At 36.7% G+C, this 13,076-nt stretch overlaps 1 protein-coding gene across 2 annotated transcripts in view; it reads right to left on the bottom strand.

Annotated features, from left to right (window-relative positions):
* Nucleotides 1-254: 254 nt before the first annotated feature.
* adcy5 (adenylate cyclase 5) overlaps nucleotides 255-13,076 on the bottom strand; it is an 88,556-nt gene continuing 75,734 nt past the window's right edge. The window contains exons 10-21 of one of the 2 annotated variants that reach the window (XM_084122325.1): nucleotides 12,635-12,779; nucleotides 10,563-10,660; nucleotides 10,150-10,237; nucleotides 9,049-9,165; nucleotides 8,585-8,749; nucleotides 8,171-8,346; nucleotides 6,731-6,751; nucleotides 6,409-6,541; nucleotides 5,437-5,700; nucleotides 4,462-4,666; nucleotides 3,808-3,932; nucleotides 255-3,073 (exon numbers count right to left, since the gene is read on the bottom strand). In XM_084122325.1, the coding sequence (XP_083978451.1) occupies nucleotides 2,945-3,073; nucleotides 3,808-3,932; nucleotides 4,462-4,666; nucleotides 5,437-5,700; nucleotides 6,409-6,541; nucleotides 6,731-6,751; nucleotides 8,171-8,346; nucleotides 8,585-8,749; nucleotides 9,049-9,165; nucleotides 10,150-10,237; nucleotides 10,563-10,660; nucleotides 12,635-12,779 (1,666 nt within the window). In that variant the 3' untranslated portion in view covers nucleotides 255-2,944. Of the gene's footprint in view, nucleotides 3,074-3,807; nucleotides 3,933-4,461; nucleotides 4,667-5,436; nucleotides 5,701-6,408; nucleotides 6,542-6,730; nucleotides 6,752-8,170; nucleotides 8,347-8,584; nucleotides 8,750-9,048; nucleotides 9,166-10,149; nucleotides 10,238-10,562; nucleotides 10,661-12,634; nucleotides 12,795-13,076 lie in introns of both variants that reach the window. The other variant, XM_084122324.1, reaches the window with a different exon arrangement.

Genomic DNA, 13,076 nt, shown 5'->3' on the forward strand with positions numbered 1-13,076 from the left:
AAATATTATAATAACGATGTCGGGTAACAAATCGTCGTCGGTTACGATTTCAATGTTTAAGTTTTTTTTTTTTAAGTTCATGTCTCTCCATTTACTTACTTTATTACATTGGAGTCTGTCTTTTGAGCTTGAGTGGACAAAAAAAAAAAAAAAAAAATCCACAGAGAAAATAAATAATAGACACTACGAATCACACAAGAACCTAATTTAAATAGAGTGCTGCTTTGCAAACATAATAATTGTAATAATCATAATTACATGGTTTCAGAATGAGTTTAATGTTATAATAGTTTAATTGGATGTAAAAAAAAACAACAAAAAACAAAAAATACAGCATTGAGTTTTGACATGGCATACAAGCAACCCAAGATGAAGCTCCACTGGAATAGTAAATGCCAGTACTCAGCAGGACAGAAATGTGGTATTTACTTGACATCTCTTATCTCAGTGCTTTCATTTGGATGGCAAACACAGGTGAATTAAAGCTGAAGTTTGTAATTTTTTTTATGTTCAAATATTCACTCCTCCCAAAATGCAGAGATAATACCTACAAGTAAGCCATTCAGAAGTTAAATTCTGTGAGCAGATTAAAACTCTCTTCTGCTGCGTTGTCAAAACGCTGTGAGAATCCCGACACAGCAACACTGGCTCAACCAATGGCGTGAGTTTACGGGCGGGACTAACTTATTGTTTAACCAATGGCAGATAGGGGGCGTGTCCAATCCAGTTTGGCGCTGCTAACTGTGGAAAAATTACACACTTCACCTTTAACTTAGGAATTCATGGCACCCGCATCGTCATTTAAAGGCCATACTATACATGTATCACGATGACATTAAATACAAAAACATTCAACCATATATTTTAGTTTAAATTTGCTGGCAAGAAAGTGGCACTGATTTTCTTGTGGGAAATAAAGACTGAAGTGACTCTGGAAGCCCAGCTGAGTCCAAGTTGTGAGAAACTAGAACAGGACCAAATATAGTTACGGTTTCATAACACTTTCAAGGAAAGGCAGATTACACATTATCATAATCCTCTGTATGGACTTAAGATCTTACACCGGTAAAGAAAAAAAATAAAGAAAAGAAAAACTTTTTATGGACTACCCTAAATGTTTGTGTACAAACTCAAATTCTTCACATACAAAGGCCTCATTGGAGAAAATGGACATTCATTGGGTCGTACCATCACACTGAGAGGGAAGGGAATGCTGGTCGAGCTGCAGTGCATAAATGGTGAATATTTGTGGCATAACGGAAACATCCCTAAAGGATCCAAACTCGTTGTCTCACGCACCATAAACACAAGGCTAAAATCAATATTTGCAGATGTGTTTGCCAAGCTTTAAACGACTGTGGCTGTTCTGAAACACTCACTTGTCATTTCGTGTCCTACAAATCCATTTTCTGCTCATAATTACATTGTAGTGCACTTGACAGGATACAGAAACCCTTTTTGGAGAAAGGCCAAACCTACTCTCCTTACTTGGTTACAAGGCTAGCTACTGATTTTATTTAAATGGATGCAGCGACAAAAAAGGGTGACTGATAACTAGCAAATTACCTCTCCCTCCTGTTCAAATGTGCAGGACTGTAGCGTTCCATTATATATATATAAATATCTAAATACACATTGGTGTTTATAGACATTATTTAAATATATTAATGTACAAAATATAGCATCTAAAATAGCTCTGACAGTTTGGCATTTAGAGTCAAAATATAAAATGTTAAAAATACAAAAACAGCCACATTTGGCCATTAATGGTGTCTTCAGTGTAGACAAGTGTGTGTGTGTGTGTGTGCAGTTTTGTGAATGCAAGTTTGTTTGGAACACAAAGTTGAAGTCTCAAGCCACGTTCATGCCACCAGAAACTTTCTCGTTACATTGTTACACGCTGGTTCTTTTTTGTTCCATGTGACATCAAATCAATCATGCATCATATTAAAGATGAACGAGAATCGGTGTGTGCTCTAGCATTGTGGACTGCTGTTTATCTGTACCGAAAAGCACAAACGCTAGGCTATTTGGGCTCACACACACTTAATTTTCATATAATACGCATCAGTATTTAATACTGTCCCTGCGCATGGTATAAGAGACACATAAAATTGCGGACAAACTTCAGTCGAGCTGATTCTCAACTACAGTTGCTAAATGAAGACGTTGCATCGTTGGACCTGGCCACAACCCGGCACTGAAAATGAATGACTTTGGGTCGTTTCAAGTTGCGGGCGGCGTGAACGGGGCTTCGTTCTCAACTCTAGATCGCTCAGAGGTAACACTGTCAACACTAGCTCCCTTACCAGTAACAACCACAGTCGCTGCAGCAAAGTTCGGGGAACCATAAAGGGTTTGTAAAGCTGCTGTGCTCACTATGGCCTTCTACCATATATAAGCTCATTGTGATATCTCTATCTATTGCGATATCGCCACGCAACAGGACCGTATGAACAGAACTCTTTAGTCTTTACATACACTGAAGTATATACCTGTAAAACACATGTTTTATGTGTATATGATTCATCAGTGTTTTCATGCAGTTTTGATTTGGAGCCGCCAGGACCAGTTGGAGGAGTAAGATCGCAGTCCCGCCACCTGAGAGAGCCAAAGCCAGGTGCATCTGTCCTCTCTTAGCAATAGAAGAATTATAGAAGACAGGGAGAACTGCTTTGTATGCCTTGAGATTCCTTTGTTTCTTTGGTCTCTGAGGTTGAACGTCTTTCTGAGCTGTTCCATACCTTAAATAAAGGGGGCAAAGCCCTCCGTTAATCCTATAGGAAGTCTCAGTGTGCAAAGAGGCCACTCTTAGACTGGCTTTCCAAACGCATCCTATTGTGATTGGTCCAGGAGGATGCCCGTCAACAGCCTGGCTGGCCCGGACCAAAGCGTCTCCTCACCATATCGTCTCAAAAGTGTTCTGAATGTCAGACGCTGAGTGTTAACTGCTGTTGGGTCCTCCGTTTAGGAAGTAGGTTGCCATTTCTCCTTTGCCCTTCACCTTCACAACGCCTCTGTACTCCAGTGTGTAGTTATATGAGCTGAGAACCTGGTAGAGGTCAGTTGTGACCTGACACAGAGAGTTGACAGATTTACAGATCCAAACATTAGAGCCCACTAGTGAAAATGCTTCTGTTTTGCATTTTTTAATCATTAATAATTAAATCATTGAATATGATCAAAAATGCATTCTTCACCAATTATATTTATATATTCATTTCAAATTGTATTATTCATAAAAATTTAAGTGAATATTGAAATTAAAAATGTAAAACAGCAGCACTCAACATGAAATATTTCTTATTCGTTTCACATCATGTTTCTTTGTTTAAATTCACCATGAAATCCAAATTGACAATTCTTATTTTTTATGGAATATTGCAGTATTTTTATAAATGATTTATCCGCGCACATCATTATTTTTAAAAAATGCATGTGCCCTTGTAATCTTTAATCAAAATAACTTCCCCTCCCCCTTGCAGTATCATCTCTTCTCTGATGACGTACTAACTGGCAAGAGGGCGGGACAACCTGTCACTCACATGAGATTGACCAATAGCAAACAACACTGATCCAATGATCCAATCAATTCCTGATAGAAAAAATCAAGTCCCACCCTACATGTTTTCTTGTTCAAGAAGCCGTTTCACACAGAACATTTTCAGCATCCTAAAATTGCATATATTTCCAAGTTTAATTTAGATTCTGAATCGCACATTTACAATACGGACACTATAGTAGTATACATAGGATATCTTTATGAATTTGGTCTGGACTATCACAGAAACCAAGAATACATCTCACCTGTATTCTCTCAGGTACCCCAGTGCTGTCCATTCGGCTGGCTACATTCACAGTATTCCCCCATATGTCATATTGCGGTTTTCGAGCCCCTATGACACCAGCCACGACGGGACCCATGTTAAGACCTACAGGAAAATATGCTTTTTTTAATTTTACAACAGTAAAATCATGGGTCATTCCATGAAAGTCTTTGACTAACAGACTATATAAATACTACAGGAATGTAGCATTTTTTAAAGGGAAATTTCATAAAATTAAAGATACACATTAGGAAGCTGATTGATAAAATGTATTGGTTATTTAAAGGAATAGATCCCTTCAAAATGAAAATTCTGTCATCATTTACTCACCCTCAAATTGTTTCAAACCTGTATGAATTTCTTTCTTCTGCTGAACTCAAAGTAAGATATTTTGAAGAATGTCGGTAACCAGATGAACCCCATTGACTTCCATAGTAGGAAAAGAAATACCATGGAAGTCAATGTGGTACATCAACTGTTTGTTTACTGACATTCTTCTAAATATCTTCCTTTGTGTTCAGCAGAAGAAAGAAATCCATTCAGGTTTGAAACAACTTGAGGGTGAGTAAATGATGACAGAATTTTCATTTTTAAGTGAGCTAATCCATTAAGGGTGGCTAAGCCAAATCCTTACCGATCTTCATTTTGAAGTTATTAAAAGAGTGCTCATTGATGTACTTCATCTGGTCCATGAGGCGCATGGCATAGTCGGCTAGAGCGCGAATGTGCGACCTTCCTGCTTTATCATAAGTGGAGTCATTAAGCCCAGACGCAGCCATGTAGGTGCTGCCAATGGTTTTGATCTTTTCTAGTTGACGAAACTGATCCTCACTAATGATCTGCAAGAAAAGAGAAATGAGATGATGACTTCCACGTAGGAATGAGAAGGCATATTCTACATTTAAGAATGTAGTCACATAACGTATACATTTCTAAGAATGCACACAATTCTAATTTGAAACAAAGACCAACTGTTAAAATGTTTAATGCAAGAGCTAAAACAGTATAATCAGTAAAATGTGTGTGTGTGTGTGTGTGTGTGTGTGTGTATATATATATATATGTGTGTGTGTATATATATATATATATATATATGTGTGTGTGTGTGTGTATATGTGTATGTATATATATATATATATATATATATATGAAGAGTTCAGATGCAAAAGCCTCTAAGGTGCCATCTGAAATTTTCTTCTAGAATGATCATTTTTATCAAGCTTGAATATTTAAGTTCAGTAATTTCACTTAAATGGCAATGCAAATGACCTATTAATTGCCATTTAAGTGAAATTACTTAACTTAAATATACAAGCTTTATAAAAATGATCATTCTAGAAGTAAATTTCAGATGGCACTTAGAGGCTTTTGCATCTGAACTCTTCATATACATACATACATATATATACACACACACACATTTCAATTGTGATTGTTTTTATTCATATTTTTTATGTTTTCTATGAATAATTTTCAAGGGAATTAGGCTTTTCAAAACCAAAAACTTGAACACAAAAACACTTGAAAGTTAGTCAAATGTACAGTATAACGCTCTAAAGTAGTGTAAAATCATCTTGACAGTCCTGAGGTTGGTCAAAAATTGCTGTACCTCATCAAAGTCAGCGATGATCTCGTTGAGCAGTCTCAAGCACTCAACACCTTCATTATTGGCCTCAAGTTCCACATAGAACTCGGAGAAGTTGCTGATGGAGGCGAACATGACGGCCACACATTCGCACGACTGATAATACAGCTCGTCGTTCCGTCGCTCGCGCGCCAGAAAGTGTGCAGCCACATCTTTGGGCAAGATGTTGTGGAGAAGCCGACGGTTGTAGGCCTGAAGTTCTTCCATCTCCTCTTTCTCCTCTGTAGCCTGTGAATACAATAAAAATAGAGGATGATGCTATGAATAAGGATGAATAATTAGATAAACACTGCATTCTTGTTGCACCAAAGTGACTGCAATAACTTGGCGAATCTATGCTGAATTCACATCATCAGACTCTGTCTGTTGTATCTATGATAACACTCAAAGGCAAAATGGACAAAATAGGTTTTTGAAAGAAGACTCTTATGCTCACCAAGGCTGCATTTATTGAATAATTTAAGTAAAAACAGTAATATTGTGAAATTTTATTGCAATGCAAAATAACTGTTTTCTATTTGAATATATTTTAAAAGTAATTTATTCCTGTGATGCAAAGCTGGATTTTTAGCATCATTACTCCAGTCTTCAGTGTCACATGATCCTTCAGAAAACATTCTAATATGATTTGCTGATTTCATGATTTTTTTATTATCATCACAGCTATAAACAGTTGTGCTGCTTAGTAACAATGTAAAAGTCTTTACTGTTACTTTTAATCAATCTAATACATCTTTACTGAATAAAAATAGTAGTTTTTTTTTTTTTATCTCATTAACTTTTCAACAGTAGTGTAAGCTACAGCAAATAATTAAGAACAAGAAGCAAGAGTAGGGAAACTGTATCCAACAAATTGATTTGATGGAACAGGAGGTACAGCACTTTTTAATAACAGCTTTTCTGTCCAATTACAAAAATACACACAGATAAACACACCTGTAACTTCCAGAGAAAGTCCAGTCTGGCAGTGGACTCCACCTGCTGTGCATGAAGGTAGAGCGCTAGCACAAACACTGTGATGACTACCGGAGTCATGATCTTTAGAGGAACCCGCATGTCTGTCACACAGCTACAACACACACAGCACTGAGTGTCAACAAGAGCATGCTGATCTAATCACATCACAACAGTATGCAGCTACATATTCACACACTTGATTTACTCCTATTGTGCCATCTTTATAGGCATGCAATGAAAAAATCATGCTCACTGATATTTCTTTCAGATCAGGGTTTCTATTTGACTGGTTTTATCTTACCTTGTTCCATTAATATACTCTCTGTGAATACAAAGAAAAAGCAAATGTATCAGATGGATGGAGCACAACAGTCAAAATGTTATCTTCAGATAGACTCAGTAGAACTGATATAAGCCAAATCAGCAAGCAGACAATCAATAGTGGATTTGTTGGCATGGGTCTATGTAGTGGTAGGCTAAAGCTGACTGAATTACAGTCATTTTCTGAATGAAAAAATATTGATACTGTGCTTGGTCCCTTCTTAATCTTACTGACCCCAAACTTTTGAACATTCAGTAACAGTAAAACTGTTTTCACCATTGATAATAAGAAATGTTACTTCAGTATCTTATCAGCATATTAGAATGATTTCTGAAGGATCATGTGACACTAGGCTGCTAAAAATTCAGCTTTGCCATCACAGGAATAAATTACAATTTAAAACACTGTATAGTCAAATAGATAACAGTTTACTGTATTTTTGATCAAATAAATGCAGCCTTTGTGAGCACAAGAGACTTATTTCAAAAACATTAAACATCTTGCCGGCTCAATCTTGATTGATAGCAGTTACAACTTTGATATAGAGAGCCTAAGTCCCTCCCCTCCGCTTACGGCTCATGGGACCTTATTTCGGAAAAAATATGTATGGTAGTCAATGGCGAGAGACAACTTATCTTTTTATTCCGTCTGAACTGTGCCCTGAATTACACATATGATGTTTGTCAATTTAAAAGATAATTATGAAAGTCAAGAAAATCGCAGTTTGTCATAAAACAGAAGAGTAACATTTAGTTTTATGTGAAAATCGCTCAATGAACTACATCTCTTGTCTCACACTATGTACGTCACCATCCGTTGCTCGTATGTGTGCAGTCTGGTACAAAACACTCAGGCATGACGGCGTAACGTTACGATTATAACGTAAGACTATAGAAAAAATGACAGACGTTAGCTTCAGTAAAGTTAGCTTCATTCATTGAGAGAAAAGGTATGACGTCACATGTGCGCCTTTTGGGTTTGTAGACTTTGTAGTTACGTCTTATACCTCAACAGTTTTACATCAAACTGCGACTTTCTTGACTTTAAAATGTATCTTTTAAATTGACAAACATCATATGTGTAATTCAGGGCACAATTCAAATGAGATCAAAATATTTGTTGTCTCTCGCCATTGACTACCATACAATATTTTTCCGAATTAAGGTCCCATGGTGTTCCACCGGAAGGGGAGGCACTTAGGCTCTCTATAGAAAAAATGCTAGGGAATATTTAGCAGTCCCTTAAATTTGGAAGAGACAAACGTCCATACTTAAAAATAATTTAAAAAAAATGACATTTAAAATACAGCAAAATAAATAAAATAATTCCTTATAATTTTGATGAGGATGATGATGATGATGATGGAAAGGATGCCGAATCTAAGAAAATGTGCTACTTGGCTAAAATCCAGATACTCACATGGCATTGGCCATGACCAGCAGGTCCACATTGTCAAAAAGGCTGACCTCAGGCACCTCCATGATAAGCACATACAGGATCTCGATGAAGAGCATGAGGAAGAGTTTACCAATACTGCTGACCTGTAGGAACACTGAGCAGGCCAGTAAACTGAGCAGCACACATGATGAGAAGTACTGCAGCGGAAGAGAAAAACATTCAGACATTAATCTTTTGCTTTCCCTTCAACTTATTCCAATCAAAAGACAAGCATTTCAGAGCAGTGCCTAGAATTAGACCCTTGGAAAATAAATGCAAAGACATATCACTGCAGGAAAATCCAGATGAAAGACATCCAGCTGTTTTTTTTGGAACATGGTACTGTACTCATTGCTACTGTTACAAAACTGGACTGATCTGAGAACAGCGACACACCTCTGGGAAATTGCAGGTGGGTGACGAGCTGTTGCAGAGTCTGTCCTGAGACCAGAGAGAGTAGTTGAAGGAAGAGCTGAGGACATGGCAAACGTTCACATCTCTGGGGGTGATGTTAAACTCCTGTCCTAAACACGTCTTCAGGTCATCTGTACTGCAGGTGAACTAAAGGACAGATAAAGATGTTACATGTGACATTATTAACCCACTAAAGATCACGTTATTAACTAACTTTTCAATGTCAAAAGCTAATTACTTAAAAGCAGGCGATTTCTGTGCCATTATCAACACTATACATGATTGGAAAACTAAAGATTTCTATTTTTGCTATTCTGTTTGGTGCCTCTAGTCCTGTAAGTCTTTAAATATTGTGACACAGGTTAAGTGTTAGTTGTATTGCTGTATGGTTAAATATCAAAGGCATTTAAGCACTGAATCTTGAGGTTAAGACTCGTGGGACTCACAATGTTAATGAAAGCGGAGAGAAAAACCAGGACGATTGTAAAAACTCCCACCAGGGTGCTGTTGAGTCTGGACTGAACAATCCTTTTAGACAGAGTTTGCAGAGGCACAGGGAAAAACTGGCAATAGAGAAAAAACATGATTTGAGTTTCTTATTAGAGGTAACGCCACAGTATCTGAAAACGATTTGTCGTCACATGATGAAAACCAACTTTTTTTTCTTTATTTTGTTTCCAAATAAAAGAGCTGCTGTTTTGAACTTTCTACTTGAAAAAAAATTGTGGTTTCCAAAAAAAAAAAAAAAACAGCACATCTGTTTTCAACATGCTGATTTGGAGCTCAAGAAACGTTTATCATCAATATTACAATGATTTCTGTAGGATTATGTGACACTGAAGACTAAAGTAATGGCTGCAGAAAATTCAACTTTAATAAATGAAATAATAAAAAAGAAATATATATATATTTTTCATTAAAAAAGACCTTGTGGGGATCTTGTGGGTTTGCAGAGATTCAGGCTTGCATGAAAGACTTTTTACGGGTCAGGAAGTTCAGAATCTAATTCCACAGCATCTCTAAGGAAAGACCTGTGACGCCCCTAGCCGCCCATGGAGAAGTGTAGTGACAGTTCCACTTCAGTGTGCACAAATGAGCTGTCAGCGCTTTTATTGTGTCTCTGTTATTGTTCTGTGTGACTCATTGTCTCTGGAGACCTGCTCAAAGTTATGCAGCTAAAAGCCCAATATCAATCAAACCCGCTCCGGTTATTTTTGTGGAGAAGGTTGATAAACACTTGGATTTAGCGATGATGTGTTTGTGAGAGTGTTAGGAAATGTTCTGTGAAGGATACGTTAAGAGATGTATTATTTTATAGTGCTTGTTTTTGTGTTTTGCTGCACTTTAGGGACAAAAAAAGGGCATGTTGCTCTAAGTTTGACCTTTATTATTTCTAATATAATTATTTGTAATTACTATTTACTATATCTATATAGTTAAATTCTATAGTATTATTATTATTATTATTTATGTCTGAACTTCTTTATATTACACATTAACATTGTATAGGCTAGATCTCATGTGTATAATCCCAATATTTCACTTACCCCAAAACAGGAGTAAATGGCTGAGATGAACATGACGGCCATCAGGAGGACCAGGCACACCACATAGAAGCCAATCATCAGCCCGGAGCTGCAAAACAACAACACACAGGTATAGAGAGGGAACCAGGTGAATAGAAAATAGCTATATATCATTTTAAACATAATAAATATATATAATATTATTTTATGTCATAGTTAACATAGGGTCTGACGGAGAGGAGAGACCTGCTTTGAATGTTTTGGCTGCTCGGGTAATAACTGTCTTCACCTTTACAAAGTTAAAATGAATGAAAGCTTCTGTGTATGTGACACTCCCATTCAAATTTAAACAAAACCTTCTCTAAGCCTGTGGTTTGTCTGAATGGTTTAAAAAACATTTGCTAGGATCAGGTTTTTAACTGAAGTGTACTTACTGTGGCACAATGACGATCTGAATGAAGCAGATGAATAAAAAGACGAGGGAGGCGCAGGCTACGTATGCTCCGAACCTGGCGTCTACCTGCTTGGAGTACTGACAGAAGGTGAGGAAAGAAGAGAGAAAAGAGAGGGGTTACAAAAACCGTTTAAATGGCATGTGAAAGTGGTGTTGAACTGACAGAAGGGAGTGTATGAATACATGTTTACTAATGTTAACTGTTAAATATTTTAGCAGAGTATAATTTAAAAAAAACAAAAAACAAAACATTTACTTTAAGTTTATCCGGGCCTGGAAATCACAACAGTAAACATATGCTGCAATATACATTTAGTTTTATATTTATTTACAGAAATCAGAAAATTGCTGATGTTATCGGATTTTCAGGTGAGAGTTGTCCTAGACGTGGCGCGGCGCTGAGCTGCGCGTCCGGTGTGCGACCCGCTTAAAATTTCCTAATTGTTCAAGGTTTTCCACAACAAAGGAAACTTTTTAATAAAAATATTAAATATTTAAAAACGGATTGTGTAATAAAGTTGCAGTATTGCTTGGTTTAATAAAAAATGGTAAGTTTGAGTTCACCAATAATTTTTAATAGAACTCTCTTATGCTCACCAAGGCCGCATTTGTTTGACCAAAAATACATTAATAACAATAATATTGTGAAATATTATTACAAATTAAAATAGCTGTTTTGAATTTTAATTTCATTTAAAATGTAATTTATTCCTGCGATGGCAAAGCTGAATTTTCAGCATCATTACTACAGCCTAGAGTGTCACATGATCCTTCAGAAATGATTCTAATACGCTGATTTGCTGATAAAAAAAAAAATATATTTTTACTGATGTTGAAAACAGCTGTTCTGCTTAATATTTGTGTGGAAACGTTAAAAAAAAAAAGCATTTATTTGAAACATGAATCTTTGGGAACATTATAAATGTCTTTACTGTTACTTTTGATCAATGCAATGCATCCTTTTCAAATAAAATAATAATTTATTTATTTTAAAAACAAAACAAAACGGTAGATATGTAAAATATCTAACAAAATAACATCAAGTGAATTTCTTCAGAAAAAGATTATGAAGGATAATTGCTTAGACATTCTGGACACAGACAATGAAAGACAACAAAAGCAATAATTATCTCCACTACAAACCGGAGGCAAGTCTCTGAAAGAGTCATCTAATCAGTGCTAGAAGTACGAGGACCAGCATGCAACCTGCTAAATGTGTATGCGACTGCAGACGGAGGAAGAGGCCGTAAATGCTGAGGCTCAGAGACTTCCTTTCCATTACCCTTTCGTCACCATCTTTACAAAGAAACAGAGTCTTCTAGTTACAAAAAGTTTGGGCATGTCTTTGAGGTAGGGGAGGTCAGTGGTGACTAACGCTTTGAAGGTAACACCATAAAATGACTTCAATCACAGCGCAGCATGAAGACGTCAGTTTCTGACTCATTCCGAACCTAGACCTTGAATTTCATTGCCTCTATTCATCGTAGCAGCGTGCCACATCTTTGAGCTATGCTGAATTCTTTTAGGCCACCTGCACAACAGTACTAACATGATACATTTCTGATCAAAACCTCAAGCCGGCTAGATCGTTTTAGCTTGATGACGCATTTAAATCAGTAGATCTGACAACTATAATGTCCAATATAGCACGGAAAACCAATTGTGTAAGCTTATCAGGCATAAAAAACATAATCATAAACAGATAAACAGATATAATAAAGATATCCAGTGGACAACAATGTAAACAATGTTCATTTTTGCCTGTTCTTCACAATAAGCCTTCATATAGCTTCAGAAGACCTGAAATATAGTGCATAAGTTATATTGGTTACTATTATAGTGCTTTTATGTCATTTTTGGAGTTTGCCAGATGTGAGAAGCGTTACTTTTTTATTGTATACTACTATAGAATTTATTAATATTTTGAACATTTTGCAAAATTCCATGGAACAAAAATATTGTTCCGAATGGATTAGCATTAGCTAATAAATCGCGCTGTGGTGTTAAGGTTCATCTTATCATTGAAGCTGGTCACGTAAATGAGAGTCATACCTTCTTCTCCAGGTCAGGTTCTCGGAATGTCAGCAGAAATTTCTTGACGTGTTCGGACCGTAACCGGTCGATGCTCCGAGCATCAATGGCGCGGCCCAGAAATTCGTCCACCTCATCCTCGGGGTTCAGGTTTTCTTGCGTGTTTCTGAAAATGAAATGTCTAGATAACACAAGACGAGATACCGTTTTTCCACCTTCTTCCTCCCCTCTTATTCTTACAATTCTATACAGCCAGACCACCAAAAAGTAGAAGCGTCGGCCCACAAAAAACAAAAAGAATGATGACAGAATTAAGGTTTATGATCAGCAAGTTTGTCAGTGAAACTGAGTTGATTACGTTGAGGAAGAACAAATCATCTGCTAAAGAGTTCAAGGCCTTGCAGTCATATTTATGCAATTCAATAACAACTAAATCACATCAGCACATCTAGGTCCTGTACTT

Source organism: Abramis brama (assembly GCF_963993115.1).
Source record: "Abramis brama genome assembly, chromosome: 8".
Classification (NCBI taxonomy): Eukaryota; Metazoa; Chordata; class Actinopteri; order Cypriniformes; family Leuciscidae; genus Abramis; species Abramis brama.